Source organism: Triplophysa dalaica, chromosome 4 (genome assembly GCF_015846415.1).
Source record: "Triplophysa dalaica isolate WHDGS20190420 chromosome 4, ASM1584641v1, whole genome shotgun sequence".
Classification (NCBI taxonomy): domain Eukaryota; kingdom Metazoa; phylum Chordata; class Actinopteri; order Cypriniformes; family Nemacheilidae; genus Triplophysa; species Triplophysa dalaica.
In genome coordinates this window covers 14,844-36,162 of record NC_079545.1, presented here as the reverse complement: position 1 = coordinate 36,162, position 21,319 = coordinate 14,844, and the positions used below count along the sequence as shown (strand labels likewise).

Sequence of the window (21,319 nt, the reverse complement as noted above, 5' to 3'; positions counted from 1 at the left end):
CTCGCTCGATGGTCTCTCCGCCTTCAGGACTTTGATTTCGACATTGTTCACAAGCCTGGTGCTCGTAACACGGTGCCCGATGCGCTGTCGAGGAATCCCCTAGCGGTTGATTCGCCGCCATTGGACATACTTCCAGAGTACGCTATGATTGGTGGTCTTGACCTCCGTACGCTTTCTTCTTTGACTCTCACGGACCGTTCTCATGTCAGACAACTTCAGCTCGATGATCCAGTTACGGGTAACCTTCTCCGTAAAATAGAGGCCTCGCTCCAACAGGAGGGTGAAATTGAGGGGTGCTCTCAGTATTGCATTCAAGATGGTCTATTGTACTTCAACGACCCCAAACCTGCTTGCGGTATCCATCCTTTGAAAGGATTAAAGCTGTATGCCCCTGAGTCTCTCAAAGGTACCTTGCTGAGGTATTATCACGATCATCCAACTGCGGGTCACCTGGGATTAACTAAGACCCTAGCCCGACTGAAACTCAGGTTTTTCTGGCCTAAAATGGCATCTGAGATAAAGAAATATGTGACCTCTTGCACAGTTTGCCAACTGACAAAACCAAGCCAAAGGAAGCCTGCCGGTCTAATGGTCCCAATTCGGCCTCAGAAACCTTGGGAGTATGTTGGTGTTGATTTTGTGGGCCCTTTGCCTCGTACCTCCAGGGGAAATGCTCACATCTTGGTATTTGTCGACTACTTTTCTAAGTGGGTTGAGATCGTGGCGGTAAGGGAAGCCACAGCTCATGTGGCAGCCGGCAAAATGCTGAGTGAAGTTTTTTCCCGTCATGGGGCCCCCACCTACTTAATTTCAGACAGAGGTTCTCCTTTTGTGAGTGAGCTGTTTGGACAGATGCTTACTGCCCTAGGAACTGAACATCGGTTAACGACTGCGTATCACCCACAGACGAATGCAACAGAGAGGGTTAACCGTACTCTCAAGACGGCCATTCGAGCGTACGTGGATGGAAAACACACCTCCTGGGACCGATATATCCCACAAATCTGCTTTGCACTGCGGACTGCGCCACATGAAAGCACGGGTCAAACACCGTCTATGATGTTGTATGGGAGGGAGTTGGACACTTCACTGGATCTGGTCACTCAGCCTGTCTGGGATGGGATGGAGGAGACTGAGGTCCCATACTCTGAACGTTTGAGGTTGTCACTGCGGGAAGCACATGATCATGCTAAGGCAGCTCTGGAAGCCAGTCATGACAAAAGGAAGCTGCACTATGATAAAAGACGCCGATCTGCTACTTATGACACTGGTGACCTTGTCAGAGTGAGAACTCATCTTAGATCGGATGCTTTGGCCAACTTTACGGCTAAATTAGCGCCCCTGTACTCTGGTCCATATCGTGTCACTCAAGTCTTGTCTAGTGTGAACTATAGACTTGCGAAGTTGGACACTGGTGAGGATGCCGGAGTCTTTCATGTGGTCAATATGCAGCCTTTTCGCACTAGGAACTCGTGCGGCAGCAATATGATGAGTTTGCCTCAGGATGCGTCTGAAACACCCTATGATGGATTTGAGGACTGTTTGGAAACGACACAGTTGAAGGGAGATATATCTCAGGAAACATGCGCTGCTCTGCCTGATGAGACTGTTGTTGATCGCGACTGTTTCACTGAAAATGCTCAGGACATGCCCAGGGAATACTCAAGTTGTACTCAAATCTCTGACGCTGACATTGACGTGTCTACAGGTAGTACAGACCTCCCTGACTTTGACTTTGTCCCTCAGGGCCCTCGTTACAATCTCAGACCTAGGTTGGCCCCTAGAATCACGTCAGGTTGGTCGGATAGTGGATGGACTAATGAGTATCATTCCGACAGATTAGACCTAAAGTGATGTTGAGTTTATTGGTTTGTACCCCTGTGTTTCAATGTTCTTCTGGGATGTTGTTTTCTGACAAGAGAATAAGTACTTGTACATTTTGTTATGGTTCTTGAGTTTTCATACGTTATGTGAAAAATAAAAAAATGTATTTTGTACACATGGCTTGACTGTCGCAGGCTTTTGTTTTTGAAATGTCTTTGTAGTGCATACTGTGTTATTTGTAGCTCATGCTGGCATGTCTGCCAGTTATTGGCTTCTGTATGTGATACAAAGGTTGGTTAATGGGTTTTCCATGTTTCCATGTATGGGGCTGGATATGTATTTTGTCCTTATGTCGTGTACGGCTGGGGACAGCCTTTTTCTTTCCGGGGGGAATCTGTAACGAACGAAACTGTATTAACATGCATCACATTATTGTGCGGTGTGCCCCTTTAAGAGACTGATCACGTCATTTCTGATGCGTGCTATGCGTGATAACATTGATTGAGTTGAGCGTGAGTGAGATCCACCGTAGATGCTAAGCGTGCTCTACCCTTTTTCTATATTATTGTTTTGTTAGTTTTATTTTGTGACGCTGAGAAAGAGTAATCTCTCATGTTTGAGAGGATTGCGTTGCTTGTTTTACCTGCCATTAAATGTGCGTGATACAGCCTTTACGCCTCTAACCTCTTTCTTCCATTGACTTTGTGAGAGCTATCCTGGTCAAAGCGTTACAGTATACATTTAAAACACAAAGGACTGGGCTTATGTGAAACTTTTGTGTTTTTGACAAAACAGCGTGTGTATTTGATAGTATAAGAACATGTACAAGACACTTCATGATGATTAGTAGGCTAACTGAGATGACTGGACCAGAGATAAAGAGTTGAAGGGGCAGACGCATCGCAGCATGTAGAATATACGTTACGCTGTAAAACACGCTAAAGATCTCTCTGAAAAAATAGAATTTGTTTTAATTAGTATAAATAGTTGCAAAAGTGCTCGCAGAGCGATTCATCTTTTTCTTCCATGTTGCCGGTTCTGTGGCATACTGCCGCATAGCGGTGAACTTTGGAATCTTTTAGCACTGGGACCACGCCATCTATTAGTTTCAAACCATCTCCAAATCCATGGTTATATCCAGCGTTTATATAACACAAATCACTGAAATGCAGTGAACAAACAGACACGTCAACTTCGGGCAGCTGCGCAGCCCATCTTCACAGAACGCAGTCAATCTTGATGGTAAGCGATTACATAGCATGACAGCTCCACTTTAAATGTTTGGATCACAATGTTATGTTGTTTTTTATTGACAAATGTAATGATATCAATGTAAATGCAATTTCCGTCAATAACTGCTGGCCTATGTATTTAAAAAGTGTAGTTAGGGGTGTGCGATATGACGATATTAGATCGCGAACGATTAAAATGACTGCACGATCCACTTTTTCGGGAAAATCGTTAAATCATCCTATATAGTGCTGTTCTATAGAATTCGTCAACATACTTGCGATAGATTGCGCCATGTTAACAAGCTCGTATACGTTGCTTGTGAATTCAGTAAGATTAAGTGACGCGGTCAGTGAAGATGGAGGGAAACACGGAGAACTTGGTCCCTAAAAAAAATTCTACATCAGTAATATTGAAATGGTTTGGGTTTTCCCCAACTGACACGGCCCAAACAACAGTTATTTGCAAATGTGGCAATGATAAGATTCGAGCGTCGTAAGGCAACACGACAAACCTTTTTAACCACCTCAAAATAAAAGGGACTGAAAGAGTATGCCGACAGTCAAATTATAAAGGGATCCCACGCGAGTAAATCAGGTACAACCAAGCATACGGAAACTAAAAGGCTTAAACAACGACTTTAGCGAAAGAACCATTTGAGAAAGGAACTCCGTATCCGTATGACAGAATGAACAAGCGCTGGAAAGATGTCACTGACGCGGTCGCATTTTACCTGGCCAAAGACATGATTCCCATAAAGACTGTGGAAAATGAGGGCTTTAAAAAACTGCTCAAAGTCGTAGATCCACGTTACGAAATACCCAGCCAAAAATATTTATCCTCCACGCCCATTCCACAGCTTTACTCCGAGTGCCGCAACAAGATGAAAAACAAAATTCAAAATGTAAAGTTTTTTCTAACAGCTGATTTATGGTCTTGCACTTGCATTAAATATTAACTTGATTAAAATATTCTCCAAAATATAAATGGTAAAGAGTATATTTTTATATGGGGACTTAGTTTGGCTGTATTGAAGCCCCTTTAATTTGCAAAATAGTCTTAAAACCAACTTGAAGAAGAACCGCGATAAAATCGTGAATCGTGATCTATCTTGAAAAAATCGTGATTTGAATTTTTTTTCTAGATCGCCCACCCCTAAGTGTAGTTATAACGATTGTATCAAAATTATATTGATTTAGCATTAAATCTGCTCTATCGGCATATTGCTATTTTAAAATACTCATATTTTGAAATACTTTGCAACGTGAATGAACATCTGATTCTTTTAAGATCCACATAGAACCTTTAATAATCATTGTATGGTCTAATTTTATTGTCGTTAAAATGTATGAAGTATAATCTGTTAAAATGAGACTAAACCCATTTAGGAAAGCGATGGACTGCTTTAGGCTGTGTCTATACTCGTGTCCAGGTGGGTCAACCAAACTGCACGAGTCTCCGCTGACTGACACACATCTCTCATATCCCCTGACTGTGCACAGTCACACGCATCATGTAGTGCAAAGAGAGAGAGATGCACAATTTTGGACTGTTTCCTTAATTCATCAAATTGCAATCGGTACATCTCTAGCAACAGTAATGGGTTACACTTTATATTAAGGTAAAAAAATTCATCATTAACTACTTGCTTATTAACATGCATATTGGTTGTATATTATTATGTATAAAGCCCAAATGAATGCCTTATTCTACATCCCTAAACCCCAACCCAAAAACGACCTTATAAGCAGTAATTAGGAGTTTATTAAGATTAAAGTCATGGTTAATATTTAGTTAAAGATGAGCCAATCTAATTTGATAGTGAGAATTGGTCCCTATTCCAAAGTGTTACCCATTCATGTTACTAAATACTTTTAATGTTAGTAAACCCAGACGTTACTTCTGTGTTTGTGGTGGGAAATATCGCACTTCCGAGGTGTCTTCAATGAAGTATTAAAACTACGTGATGACATCAAAAATATGTTAATTAGTGTGTGACGTCACCAAGTGCACAGATTCACCTAACCCTAAAACCACAGATAGATAACAATTTGTGTTATAAAGTTATCAATTTACAAGCTGTTCCAATAAGCAAGCGTGGATTAACGCACAGGCTTCCCCGCCTGCTCAGGGGCCTCTGATTGGATTCTTTATTTTGAATTTACTGAAAAAATAGATAATTAATTGGCCCGTATGAAATATAACAAAAAATAACCCGGTGATTGGATGGATGTTACATTTGGGTCACATCTCTCCAGTCAGCTGCTGGTAAAAGCATGTCAATCTTTTTCATTTTATGACGGCAAAGTGACGAAATGTCAGAAAGAAAGTACAACAGTGGAGCACAAAAATGGAAAATACAAAGGTAAAAAGAAAAACGTGACTTAAGATAGCAGCAGGAGGACTGGCAGCTCGCATTGGCTAACATCGGTGCTGCGGTTGAAAGAACTGCAGCGGGATCTTAAGCTGTTGCAGAAGTTGGCTCACCATGTCATCGGGAATATTTCAGGGAGTTATTCCACAATGAAACGCATATTATACGGGTGGTTTTTAATAATGGCTTTGTTTTATACACAGTTTATGTAATGCACAGTGTGTCTCAGTAAAGATCCAACCAGGTGTTTTTAGGGGGCATTCTTAATTTGTGGAAACTTGTGCTCTCTTGGTGTTTGCCGTCGCAAAGTAACCCGGAAAGTAGAGGAAACATTGTCGTATTTGATGTGTGTTTATCCAAGTGCGATTGTTCTGACGCCCCTCAAAGTGTTGGTTTGTGTCTCAGCTCAGCTTGATTCTATTGAACCCTTGTGCGTTTGCATTCATCTTATGTCATCATGAACATGCATGACACATGATAGTAAACAGAACACTTTATTGTGAACACTCAATTTATTGTGTTTCTTAATGACTTGATTATTAAAACTATTATTAAAAAATATTATGCACAGCGCTGAGTAAACAACAATTGGTATTACTGTATGTTCGCTTACAGAGCTTTCTGTTGCTTGCAAAAAGAAATGTAACCTTTAAATGTAAAATGTTGATATAAATTAAATGTTGGCAGGGTGATAGAATTCTGTTACTGTAACTAGGGCTGTGCAAAAATATTGATATATGTAACTATCGCAATATTTGTTTTTTTCAATAGTATATCGATATTGATACCTCTACTATTGATACATTTTTTAAAGGGGTCATATGGCGCGAAAATGTGTTTTTCTGTGTCTTTGGTGTGTTATAGGTTGCCAATGCATGTATTAGACAATAATAATGCAATAATACATGTATGGCAAAAATGTAAGCGTCGGAACAAAAGATGCATTGTATCTAAAAGCAAAAACGACCTGAAACGAGTTGTGTAACCCAGAGGTACTCAACATCAGGGGCCTGGAGGGCCACATTTCAACCACATGAGATACAGAGGGCCACTGGCTCATATTAATATGATTTGAACACTAACCCTAACTGTTGAATCAGACAACTGTAGCTTCGAAATTTGTCTAATTATGTCATCCTTGTTCTTGAAATCCGAAAACAGTGATTCCGCGCAGTCAACGAGTGTATTTTTCAGAAATTCTCCTTCTGCAGCTGGTTTCTTTGCTTTTGCAATATTCCATGCGATTCTGAACGATGCCTCAGTAACATTGTCACTGCATTTTACATGACTGCAAAACAGGGATTGTTGGGACTGAAAGCCATCTCGCAAAGTCTTAATTTTCTGTTTTCTGAGATTACTGTCAGTGGGATACGCATCCTTGAATTCGGGGTGAAGCTGTTCGTGGTGCTGTTGCAGATTAGCCCGTTTTAATACAGCAATCCTCTTTTGGTAGATGATACAAATTGGTTTGCCTTGTACCTCAATAAAAGCAAAGTCAGATTCCCACGCAGAGTTAAAAGTCCTGTTTTCATCATCCACCTTTCTTCATTTGGTCGCCATCACATAAACTAGCCTATAATTAAAAAGGTTCTGTGAGTATAGCTAATAAATTAGCCTAATTAGGCGGATTAGTCCCGCGATAGATCGCATTCAATTATATACATGCCATTAAAATTAATTGAGTCATAAATTTTATGTGTGTACTATTTTGTTTAGTCATGATAACAGCCTACTTTTTATAATAATAAAAAAGTTGTCATGCCTCATTAAAGGTCGTTTACTTTATGCTGCGCTGGGCAGACGAATCAGCATCTGACGTCAAAGTCCCGTGAGAGTAACTCGAAAGCAGGAGCGGTCTGCCCTCGCAATGCTAGGATGTTATAGGTTGAACAGCGCTGCCACGGGCCACATTTTAAAGGGCAACGGGCCTGATGTGGCCTGCGGGCCGCCTATTGAGAACCACTGTTGTAACCACACCCCCACGAATCCATGTCAGTTCATGGTATGAATATGATTTGACTAAGACCGCCCAAATGTATACAGAAGTAAGGTGGGCGAACCTGTCAGTACAATTGCTTTGGAACCTGATGGTACAAATATAGTAAGAGGTTTTACATTTCCGTCACACGCTTGCAGAATTCGACCTATCACAACGCACTGGTTAACTGGCCAATCAAAGCATACCTCGCTATTCAGAGCCATGAGTTTTGTAAAAAATCTGCGCTTTTCAGAGAGGCCACTTGAGGGGCGCAATCTATAGGAACCCAAACCTCTGATTTATAGGTCTATCCATCGCACATCATGGCCACTCTGCATAGGTAAGGGATGTTTTTACACTTATCCTTACAAAAAAACCCAGGTGGTGCACAGCATGTTGTATCTCTAGCTCTACATTTTACATTTTCTATTTAAAGTACTGCAATATATCGCAAATGTGTATTGTATTGAAATACATAGCAATATATTGTATCGTGACCCATCTATCGTGATATGTATTGTATCGGAAGGTACTTGCCGATACACAACCCTTATTGCAACAAAAGTAGACATAAACATCCATGACAGATCATATATGTCATATTAATTGGGTCTTTAGCAGTAAGTTGGTAGAAAGAATATTTTCTTACCATCCCATAATCCACTCCGTTTGTGAGGGTGTGGCGTCTCTGCTCATCCTGGTTCTTGCCATATCGACTTGTGAATCCTGTCACAGTTTCACTTTGTGAACGAGGCAGACCGACACTCTCATCTTATTGACCAAAATAAAGAGAGATAGAGAAAGAAATCATTCAGAGTAATTCAGAACTACTTCTAAAATAAACAAAGTATAACCTCAGCAATAGACCACTGTTCTTCACATGGTTGCATGTTATGGTATGAAAAGTGTTAAAAAGTATTTTTCTCATGTGCTACTTTATATTCATTATAGCATATAACAAATTGATAGTTATATAAACTTACATAAGTATTTCTCATGTCACATTTTAGTGTGATACAATGCGGGTCGTTAGCAGAATTTATTATTCACATTAATAGTTTTTATCATTATGTATGACATGAGTCAGTCACAAAAACATTTCACCATTTCTGAGACTTCTTTTCGATAATGTTCAGTTCTAGGGCTAAACAATTAATCGCAATTCCCATTCAATTCGCCATTAAATCGATGTACCTATCGCAATTTTAAAATAGCAAGGGCTGCGATTATGTTTTATGCGTAGCTTGTTTGTAAAGCACGGGTCTGTGATTAGCAGGGAAACGCTGCTCTATCTTAAAGAACTTGCGTGTTAAGACTTACTGTTAACAGGCATTAAAAAAAACATCATCATTATAAATATATTTTATTATCATTAAACTAATCGAAAAAGCATGAAAAACAGTGATAGAAAAAAAACAAGAGGCAGATAGGAAGAAGGCATTTTCTGGTACTTCTTTTGAGGTGCTTTGAAGTTTCTGCTCGGACGGAGCTGCATTTAATCCTAACTTCACTGACAAGCTGACCAGACCGTTTGTGCACAGACTATGGCAAGCCATTTTGTCATTTAACCCTTGAGGTTTACTAGTATCTATTTTTAGGCTACTAGTACTTATTGTTTAGTCACTAGTAACTATTCCATTAGATACTAGTACTTATTCATTAAATACTAGTACCTAAAAATTAGATACTAGTGCTTATTTATTAGATACTAGTACTTATTCAATAGATACTAGTACTTAATCATTAGATACTAGTACTTATTCATTACATACTAGTATTTAATCATTAGATACTAGTCCTTATTTATTTGATACTAGTATTTATTACATCAGTGACTAGTAATTATTCTATTGTTACTAGTAACACATTTCAGATTTTTGCCATTGATTTCTATGGAGATCTGTCATTTAGATATCAACTATTCAGTTCTGACTAGTGTGTCTTCCGATAGTCACTAATACCTATTTATTAGGTACTAGTATTTATTCTTAAGGTACTGATACTTATTTATTAGGTACTAGTACTTATTTTCAAGATACTCAAGCCTGCCAAACGGATACCAATGCTTATTTTTTAGATACTAGGACTTATTCATTAGATACTAGTACCTAATAAATATATACTAGTATTTATTATATTTTTACTAGTACGTATTAGATACTAGTACTTATTTATCAGAAACGTATACATGTTTATCAGCTACTAGTACTTATTCGATTTTTACTAGTACCTATTCACGAGATACTAGTACTTTTTTCAATAGAGACTAGTAAGATATTTTATTTTACTAGTAAGACTTGCGATTGAACTCTACAATGGTCTTTCTGACTAGTCATTACATATGACAGGTAAAAAAAACAATTGTGACCAGTAAGACAAGAAATGTTACTAGTAACAACCGTAAAAGACACTAGTGTCTAATATATAAGTACTAGTACTTAATGAATTACTACTAGTGCCTATTAAAACGGTACCAGTAAACATTGAATACAAATCCAGTATTTAAAAACAAGTACTAGCATTTAATGAATACATACTAGTAGTATCAAAAAGAAACTAGTCATTATTGTAATACATACTAGTCAAAAACAGAATAACTACAAGTACCTATTCATTTGAAGATATCTTCTGCCTCAAAAGGAACTAGTAAGATGTGTTTGAAGTAGTGGTGGGTTGTAACGGCGTTAACGGCGTTAACGCAGTGAGACTCTTATCGCGCGATAAAAAAAGTCGCCGTTAATCTATTCTCAAAGTTGGGTTGGGAGCTGGGTCTATACAACGCAAGCTATGATGACTTTCACCTTGATATTTTAGCGCGGATGTATACCAGCTTAACTGCACTGTACGGGGCGAGAACGAGATTTTTCAACTCGCGTGATTCGCGTCATTCGCGAAAGCAGAAGCAGACTCATCATCTCATAACCAGGACTTCATTCGCGCCTCATCATCTCATAACCAGGGCTTCATTCGCGCGATTCGCGCAGCAAGTAGGTCTATGGGCTCTTTGCATTACGTTTAAATCACTCGCGCTTGACACGCCATTCACGTTTGGTCTGAACACAACATAACGTTACTGTGAAATTACCGCATCAAACGTGACGTGCTAACATGGATGCAGCTATGAAGCCGCCGGGTTTGCTTCAGGGAATATTAATTTTTAAGAAGCTTCCCAATAGAAACATTGACAAGACTAAGGTTGTTTGCACCTTGTGCAATGCGGAATTGGTTAAAAAAAAACACTTTCTCTCAACAGGTAGTGGTCTAGCTTTAGTTGAAACCAGTAACTTTGTATTGAGATCTAATGTATTATGGCACCTGTATGACATATCGCTTGTTGCTCCCTCACTCTTTGTAAGTCGCTTTGGATAAAAGCGTCTGCTTAATGACTAAATGTAAATGTACTGTAGGAGCTCTTCCAGTCTCAAGTACCACCTGAACGCAAATCATCCCTTAGCTATTGCGGAAGTAAACACAAGTTCATCTTATTGAACATAATTTAATTTTCATCACCAATTATCATAGTAGAACAGCTTTCTCAAGCAGTTTGTGATGCATTTTGGAAACAGGAGATGAGCCCCTGGTCTTATGCGCCACCTGGCTTGAGAAACCCGTTCTCAAATACTTACTTTTAGTCATTATTTGGGTAGCACACATATTCTGAATGCCTTCGGCAGAATTCAAATGAGCCATTTTAATCTAGATTAATCTAGATTGATTTTGGAATTAATCTAGATTAATCTAGATTAAAAAAATTAATCTATGCCCACCACTAGTTTGAAGATATCTTGATTCAAACAAATTATTGCATAAACATGATTACCCCTCTGTCATCCAATCAGCGTTAACATACGAATACTATGCAAAATGACGATGGCATTGTATGTTAGTTTGTCTGGCTAATCGGTTAGCACAAAAACACAAATAAGGATTTTTTTACATTTTTACATCTTTAGTCATTTGGCAGACGCTTTTATCCAAAGCGACTTACAGTGCACTTATTACAGGGACAATCCCCCTGGAGCAACATGGAGTAAAGTGTCTTGCTCAAGGACACACTGGTGGTGGAGACAGTTAATAATAGATATGCAAAGTATGACAAAACTGTGTATACTATGCTTTTTACAAATATACACGTAATTGAGTTAATTATGCATAAACCGTACTGCATGCTCTGCACTAGAATATTGCACTTTCAAACATGTAGGTACTATTGGATGTGATTAATATTCATGGTGGAGATAGGCTGCCTAAAAACTGTTCTATCAAAGTGATATTGAGAATGTTAAAGGGAGTGGGTGATTGAGGTTCCACGTGAAGTCCAGTGTCATCTCAAGGGACATTCAACATGTTTGACTCAGACAGCAAGCAGCAGCCCATCCTCTGTGCACTCTCACACACACACACAAGCACAAACATACACGCACACACGCACACAGACACAGACACGCCCACAAACACACACAACAAGTTTTTTTTTAAAACGTAAAAGAAGAGAAAGGCTAAGCGTGAATAAGAAACTGGAAAAGCAGATGCTTCAGGTTTTTAAGTTGGAACGGATAGAGTCAATAAGAAACTGCGAATAAGAAGCTGGATTCATCCTTGTGGGTTTAGCCCTATACATGGAGGAGAGCGGGGACCAAACCCAGATAGCACACGTACGTTTGGCCGACGTCAGCCTAAAAGCGGGAGGGCGGGCCCTCTACCAAACACATCGAATAAATATTGGCCAGGCATAGGCGAATAATTCAGTCAGTTAGAGCTCTAACCAGCTCTCCGTTACATCGGCTTTGGGTCGCCTCATTACCACAAGCCGATGCCCCGCTTATCTATTTGTGCATGAACATTCATCTTTTTGCAACCCAGCATGCCCTCGATTCTTCTTAAGTTCACTAAACACAAATTAATTTTCTTTCAATAAAGCTAAATTTTCTCTGTATTTGATCGAGAACGTCCATTTTGCATCTTCTTTCTTACTCTCCAGCCCAATCTCCCTTACATATGACGTTGTCTTATTAATATTCAACATATAATATGCATACCGAGTATAAGCTTAAACTAGTATCTATTATGTTCAGGATATCTTTGATCTAAAAAGTTACTAGTATGTAATGAATAAGTACTAGTATCTAATGATTAATTACTAGTATCTATTGAATAAGTACTACTATCTTATAAATAAGCACTAGTTTCTAATTTTAGGTACTAGTATCTAATGATTAAGTACTAGTATCTAATGAATAAGTACTAGTATCTAATAAATAAGCACTAGTATCTAATTTTAGGTACTAGTATCTAATGATTAAGTACTAGTATCTAATGAATAAGTACTAGTATCTAATAAATAAGCACTAGTATCTAATTTTAGGTACTAGTATCTAATGATTAAGTACTAGTATCTAATAAATAAGCACTAGTATCTAATAAATAAGCACTAGTATCTAATAAATAAGCACTAGTATCTAATAAATAAGCACTAGTATCTAATATTTAGGTACTAGTATCTAATGGAATAGTTACTAGTAACTAAACAATAAGTACTAGTAGCCTAAAAATAGATACTAGTAAACCTCAAATGTTAAATGACAAAATGGCTTGCCATACACAGACCGATTAATTCACTTCACAAATAACACCTCAATGTATCCGTTTGTTTTAAAAAAGACCCGTACCCTACGCCGTACTCTGATGCACACCTCTCTAAAAATGTAAAAACGCACCATTGCGATGCGGACCGCAAATACTGTGATTGGTCTGCTTGAACCCCTCCCTTTTCTGCGATAGCATCACATTTACTCATAAGCATTTCTGAATGAATTATCTAAAATGAATTACTTTTTCTAGTGAAATTTCTGACAGTGTCTTCCCATCTGCATTTGCCATCTTTCCATCACTGTTTTTCAAGCCTTCTCAGTTATTTTCATGATAATAAAGTGTATCTATAATGATGATGTTTGACGGGGTGTTACTTTTTAAATGCACGTTTTTTCAGCGACCCAAACGCACAGTGCTTTCAGATGGTGCAGTATTTCTATGGAAGTATTTTAATGACTTTAGTTTTTGAAGAAAAAAGCAGGTTGAATTACCACTAATCAAAAATAATCCTGTTGCATTACCAGTGCTTGCATGTTTAGAGTCTGCAATTCAATATGGTTGTACATTTAAGCTGTGAATATTTCAAATTGAAACCTTTCACACTCCGTTTCATCGTCTAAAAATTAAATAATCAAAATTCACCTTTTAAATTTCATAAAAAAATTCAACTTAGTTTTAAATACAACCTTTAATATTCGACAGATAATTTTCAGTCCATATTATTTCGATTTAAAAATTTGCTTCCACAAATTCAGGGGTTCAAATTCGGCTTGAAATTCAACGTTTCAACATCCGGGAATCCGAGGAAAAGCAATAGAGCGCCGATTCTACAAATGCATGACCTCTTCCTGCTACCTGACCGCTTCACCAGCAGGTGGTGCAAGTCGGTTCTGACGTAGATCAGAGCAAGAAATGCAGATACTCTTTATATGTTTGCCACAGAGTCCACTCATCTGCTCGATTAATTGAATTTAGTTGTTCTCATATATAGCTTCTTAAGTATCATCAAGAAGAAATGTATTGACGTTTGTACTGGCAGCTTAGCTCACCTCTATCAGCCCTGGAAAGGACATGGAGCACGGGGACAATTCCAGGTGGCCTGGAATCATTGGACCACTCCTACATTTAAAATATTAATTTAACTATTTAAATATTCTACCCAATCTCCTTGTGCTGCCTATCTAGAGTACCAGTTTATGTTTGTATTTGGCTTGCTATTTATACGCATTCATTGCTTTTTACGTGCATATGATATATTCACATTAAGTCATTTTGCAGCATTTAGCATTTTTATTCAAATTAACTTAAGAAGAGTTCATGGAGCAATAAAGCGATATGTCATACAGATGCAAAACAATATTGGTCAAGATCGTGTGGGTAAATTACTTTAAATAATTTCTGTAGCTTGCCAAATACAAACATAAAATTGTGCTATTGATAAGTACTATCTTAAGTCATCAAATAATGGTTTGAGTTTCGGGAATGAGAAAAATGGATATATAACAGTGCTTTACTGAACCATACTGTGTATTGAGTTTTTAAAATAAAATAAGTTAATTTCATGAAGCTATTTGAATGACACAATACAACAAGATTTGAAAGCATTACATTAGGTTCATAATGAAACATTTTATTTTGGTATAAAACTAAATAAGAAAAAGAAATAAATATCCATTTAAAACTGACTAAAGTAGTAAATGAAATAGTAGTGCAAACAGATATAAGAACAAGCCATGAACAATTTTTATCAGAGCGTAAAATAGTCTACAATATAATACCATATTAAAATAAGTATTTTCTTAAAAACATAATTGTAAAATATTCTGTAAATGTTTGATATAAATGCATAAACCTAAACAAACCAATTACCACTTAAAAGAGATATATTAATGGAAATAATTATGCCTACTTTTCATCAAAAATCTCTGAGGTCAGAGCAAAAAATAAAGCCACTTTTAGTATATTAGGCTAAATGAACGAATGAATAAAAAAACTAACTGAAATACTGCAATAATAAAGACACCTACCTAACTCGCGTCATTGTTTTCCCTCCTAGTTATGTTTTCAGCCTATGTGAGAAATACGCCTGGACCTCCTAAAAGTCTTATTGTCCCATTTTGTGCTTTTTGTGTTCATATTCAGGGCTCTTCCACATTTCTGTATAGCCAACGCTTTATTAAAAAGGTGTAGGCTATACTAATTTTGGTCATATGGTCTGAAGATAAAGCAACATTAAGCATTTTAGCAAGGTACACTGGCCGTGATGGCGTGGTCCGTGGACGCTAAAGGGATAGAGTACAAGCACTTAGCAAACCTTACAACCTTATAACGTTTTTGTTCCACCATCCCACCGTGCATGTTGCGGATATTCAGTATGGCATGTTGTCCCTGGTAAATTAAAAAGAATTTGCTTTTCCGAATCGACTCAAAAGACACAAATTAAATCAGTTGAATTGTTATGTAAACCACAAATAGTTGTTACACCAAACTTTGCAAGACATAATTAGGTTAATACCGTGAGTGATTGACATTTTTGCATTTCATTAACAGACAGCAACTCAAGCAGTTTGTGGCACATTTTGGGAAATGAACACAGTATGCAACAAAAGTTTGTATCTTTGCGCTCAAAAACCATCTTTTAGCTGTTAGATCCATAACGGCGTGAGGAAGCAGATGCAGTCTATTTGTATCTGGTCAATTTTATTTGGCCTGCTTAAGAAGTTCCCTTGGCTAAAATATCAGTTTTTCTATTTTGTATTAACAAAATAAAAACGATGAACATTTCCACAATTCCACAACATCCATCATTTTCTGAGAGTTGCAAATTAAAACAAGGTAATGTAAGTTAAATAAAAAGAAAGTCTGTAGAGATTGCTGCTTTGTCATAAAGAAGCACATACTGGGAGTGACGCCTACGTGTTAAAATCGGAGCAGTTATCAATAAGATGGTGGTTGAGATCTCAGTATAGGTTAGGTTTAAACACAATAAATGTCATGTTAATGCTGATGATGCATAATATTTATGTGAAAATGATGAGTTGTAGTAATAAATAAGCTAATTCCTTCAAGCCAAAACACGACTACGTCAGAACCGACTTGCACCACCTGCTGGTGAAGCTGTCAGGCAGCAGGAAGAGATCATGCATTTGTAGAATCGGCGCTCTATTGCTTTTCCTCGGATTCCCGGATGTTGAAACGTTGAATTTCAAGCCGAATTTGAACCCCTGAATTTGTGGAAGCGAATATTTAAATCGAAAAAATATGGACTGAAAATTATCCGTCGAATATTAAAGTTTGTATTTAAAACTACGTTGAATTTTTAATGAAATTTAAAAGGTGAATTTTGATTATTTAATTTTAAGACGATAAAACGGAGTGTGAAATGTTTCAATTTGAAATATTCACATCTTAAATGTACAACCATATTGAATTGCAGACTCTAAACATGCAGGCGCTGGAAATGCAACAGGATTATTTTTGATTAGTAGTAATAGAACATGCTTTTTCTCTTCAAAAACTAAAGTCATTAAAATACTTCCATATATTTCCCACATATCTCAGAGCCGTACTTTACGAACAAGCTGCGCATTAATCATAATCTCAGCGTTAACGATTTCACAATCGCCATAGCCACATCGACGGCGTACACTACAAGCTGCTTCTTCTTCGGCTCTTGTCTTGTCTAGCAACGTGCGTGTGGACACTGACGCCTAGTGGTCGACGTGGACACACAAATATGAACAAAAACCGATGCGCTGCTTTGGGATAGGTCCTACGAAGAAGATAAAATCCACCTCTACAGTACAGTAACTCTATACAGTCCTGGGTCAGAGAAAGCAAAGGATCAAAATGTGTCATGGTTATAAGTGTAAACCCTTACACAAGGCTTTCCTTTTAAACCTTGGAACGCGCAGCAATATTTGATGTGTCGACATAATTTTAACAGAAAAATGAAGGGTTGGAAATATTGAGTGACCCGCCCCCTTTTAAAATAACTAATAGCATTTCGTTTGCACCACAGTCAGCCTGGGTAAGATGCATTTAGCAGTGTAGAAGTCTATTGAAAAGAAGAGTAAGATCAGTAATACCAGTGATGTGTCACTTGAAGCTTGTTATTTACGTTGTTGAGTGACAGTGGCGTTTGTCTTCTTTACTCATCAAGGCTGCAATTAGGGGTGGGTACTGGCAAGATTTTAACGATATTACTACTCTTATCGATACTGTTTATCGGTCCGGTACTTTTATCTGTACTTTTTGATATATAAAGAAACTTCTTAAGAACAGAATTAATATTGCTTTATTTGAATGAACATATTAACAATAAATAAATAATTCAAAATAAATAAAATAAACAATTTACAACAAAATAAGTTTTTTTTTTATTCTTCCTTAATCCTTGGGGCATCAAGAGATGAACTAGATTGGGCTAAACAGTCAAAACAGTGAATCTCTTCTGTCTGAACATGAAGCACTTTTGACAGATTACTTGTGTTCCACCCTTACAAACAAAGTTTTTTTGCATTTGTGGTAACGTGCATTGTCCGAGACGACGAGACTATGTCTCGGATTAAGATCATCTTTCTTTTGTGCGGCTGTTAGTCTGTGTGTACGCTGTGTAGACACAAATTGCGTGAGAGACACAAGACGTGCCGCCTTGTGCGCTCTACTGGTAATAACGAATATGTATGCGCCAAAGAATAAATTCTTGGTAATATTGAAAATTAGAAACTATTGTTGAGATAAAATGTGAAAGATAACGTTAACATAGCAATAACATAAAAACAAATCCTGAGGTCCGAAAGCAGAACTGATAAGAGCGGAGCTTATCGATGCTTAGAACTTTGAGGAGAGGCTGAAGTGAAAAGTGATGTCATGGAATTTCTAGATTTTTTTGAGCGCATATGCCAGACTGTTAGTTTGAACGCTTTAGGCAGAAACATACTGCACACGTAAGCAGCACGTAAGCAGTGGACTCCGCTCACGGATGCAGTGTGAACAAGTTGTTATGCGGGATTCACACGAGCGGTGGAATTGACGTTCGTTAGTCACCTTTAAACCGCTGTGGTTCACAAAATCCATTCACAGTCTTTTCAAAATATTTTAATCTTCAGCTGCGCATGCCACGAAGAGCCGTGCCCGTGGAAGTTGTGGGAGTTCTTTGATGCACGAGCACTGCTTGCGCGCCGCCTCTGCAAACAAAGCGGCCCGCGTTTCGAAAATGGACAAAAACGACTGCCGCGTACCGTTTGAAACCACCATTATATCTTTTAAATGGGAAATTTGTCACCGCGTTGGAGCATATAAGGTTATCGACGTCCATCAGGGTAACTTATTTTTTATAAAAGCAAAAAAAAACTTTCATTTTAATTTCATTGGGGCTTTAAACAGAGGAAATGGGGAAATGAATAAAGACTGATAGACTGCTATTTATCCCCACACAATAAGAAGCACTTTTTAAACATTTAATATTCTTGGAAAAGTGATGCTAATAAAAACTAGATTGAAATAGCATTTTGCTTATATTGTCTACTAACCCAAGTGTAGGGCAGGCTATAAAAGAGCTTTGAAATATGCATCTCAGTCTGACAGCCAGTCTGTCAGATACATCGAATCCACTCACAGATAACAAACATACATATTGATCTCAGATCTGATTCCGTTAACATTACAATATATACACATATTTTCACATGGTAACATCCAACAAATGAAGATATGTGCTTTGAAGTACTCACACTAACTGCCTTGATAGCACACTTACATCTGGCTTACGTCTATTAGACGTCTGCATTTACATCTGCAAGACATCTAAAATGCATAGTTTGCTCATCTGCAATACGTCTCAGAGATTTCTGCTGTCAGACGTTATTTAGACCTCTAGAAGATGTCTGTAAGATGTTTATGATTTAGAATGGATTTAAAGCTGCTCCTAAGATGTTTATCAGATGTTTTTTACGCAGCAGATCTTTAACAGACGTATTACAGACGTTCAGACGTCTCCGAGACGTATTGCGGATGAGCAAACTATGTATTGCAGATGAAAATGCAGACGTAAAATAGACGTAAGCCAGATGGATTGTGCTATCTGGGTGAAGATTGTTGATTAGTAATTGGGCTATGAAAGTGAATTCTACTTTAAAACCCGCTCCACAGAAACACAGAGTCAGGTTTGTTATAATAGAGACAAGCTTCAACAAGCAGTTGTTTGTTTTTTAACACAATGAAAATAAGTGACGACCTGACAGCACTTACGTTACAGCAAACTCCGGACTAACTAGTTGCTAACTCACACTGCTGAAATGAGCCAGAACCGAGTGAAACTGAACGACACATACACACGGCGCAAACACAGATACGTGAAAAAAGGAATGACTCACGTGATATATGCCCGTTAGGGGATTCTAACGCGAGAGATTCAATGGCTCGTGTCCGACTGGAGTGAAGCGCTTTTTTCCCAATGCGAACCGAACACGCGGCCCTATCGAACCCTCCAACCGAGACCCCGTGAAGTCTGTCCCGACTCGTCTGCCGGCTGCGCTGTGTGTTTATTGCGTTACTCGGTCCTAGAGGACGAACTCTACATTCCGTCGGGTCATGTGGAGGTTTGACAGCGGTAGTTCTGCTGCTGTTCTCCGGGTTTAACATCGAGTTTCGGAGTCCCGAAACAAAGCGCTCGAATGTTAGACAGCCGTGATGCGGAGCGACCCACTTCAGACTTTCCAGAACTCCCGGCGGAGTCTCCGCGCCTCTCCAGCGGCTCTCAATCTCTGATATATGAACGTATCCGCGTCGTCCATCGTCCAGAATATCAAACAATGTCCGCAGACTGTGAAGGAAAGCTTTCGGAAGACCTGCTGTGCTGAACTGTGCGTCCGGCTGCATGGTCGGCAACTAAAACAAAATGCTGTGGACAAAAACGTTTCGATTCTCGTTCAGTCCGTTTGAATTAAATACATTTACTGTATGGTGTACATCTTAGCAACTGTACAAACGTGTACATTTTACCAAACAGTCATCTTTTCTCGCTTTGGATAAAATGCCAAATGCCTGAATGTATGAAACTCGCGTGTGACTGAGAACTGCGTCTGTCGCTCCGCCCTGCGAATGTTTGCACAGCTTCACTGATTCTCGCGCTCACTGGACAAGATGTGAAGTGCTGTACTGTGATTGGCTGAAACTACAGCAACAAAAGTTTTAAATTTTGAGCTTATAGTTTGGAAAATAAGGGGCGTCATATTTCATGCACGGTTACGATAAATACAAAACGCAAACAATGTCCATAAGTTTGGAAGCATGGGGAACTAAACCTATACACAGATCTGAATATATATTGATTATTGTATTAACTCACAAATTACTGCTCCGTATAAACACTTCCATTCAAGAGTATGTATTTTTATAGCGCTTCTTATACAATTTAATAACAATTGTACAGCAGCGTCAAAGCACATTGTAGAACAGACAGAGAGACAGACAGTACTGACATAAGAACAAAGTATAGGGCTTTATAAAAAATTATCATGATATATATCGAAATCATTATAGAAATATCCATTTAATGCAGATTATAAGCGATACTATCTGTATAAACAATTGTCTGTGTGATTGTAATCGGATCGTCATTATTTGAGCCTGGTTCAATCATGGGAGTTTGGGTTCATCGCCACAGCAGAGCACTGTTGGCCTGCTCACCGGGAAACTGCATTTATTTATTTATTTAGAAATTAGATATTATTTATTAGAATGATCTTACTCGTTGTATAAATACCATGCACTGTGCTGCGTTTTAATTTTTCTGTTTTTCCTGTTTGCCCCTGTAAAGCTGCCTTGAAACAATACACATTGTGAAAAGCCAGATTGACAAAGACAGATGGACAGGATGAATATAGATGGTTTGAGCCATAAAAGAGTTTAAAACAAACCCCCAGAAAGACGACACTGGAGCTATAGTTGTTGCAGCCCTGGGCCCATATTATAGAAACTTAAGCTTTAGTTAAGAAGCTAAGTTCAACGTTAAATAGAATCCAGATCAAAAGTATGCTCATGTTAACGGAGGTTCATAGGCAGGGCATTGACTAAGGTGCTATTCCAGTAGCTGCCATTCCCTTCATAACCCTGAACAATAGAAGACTTTAGACTTTCAGAGCTAACCCAAGTTTAGTACAGTTGCCAGCACAGCCAAGTGAAGCGATGAGATCACGTAGTGGTGTCATAGACAGACAGTGACACAAACATTTGTGAGAGCAGAGCGCCATCTTCGGTCCACTCACATATATTACACCACACAACTTCATATGCTTTGATGACGCACTACCGAGAAA

At 38.3% G+C, this 21,319-nt stretch overlaps 1 protein-coding gene across 2 annotated transcripts in view; it reads right to left on the bottom strand.

The window, feature by feature from the left end:
- Positions 1-20,076, bottom strand: part of sapcd2 (suppressor APC domain containing 2) — a 44,959-nt gene extending 24,883 nt beyond the window's left edge. For both annotated transcript variants that reach the window (XM_056744885.1, XM_056744886.1), the window contains exons 1-2: positions 19,376-20,076; positions 8,056-8,177 (exon numbers count right to left, since the gene is read on the bottom strand). In XM_056744885.1, the coding sequence (XP_056600863.1) occupies positions 8,056-8,177; positions 19,376-19,880 (627 nt within the window). In that variant the 5' untranslated portion in view covers positions 19,881-20,076. The remainder of the gene's footprint in view (positions 1-8,055; positions 8,178-19,375) is intronic.
- Between the last annotated feature and the right edge of the window lie 1,243 nt (positions 20,077-21,319).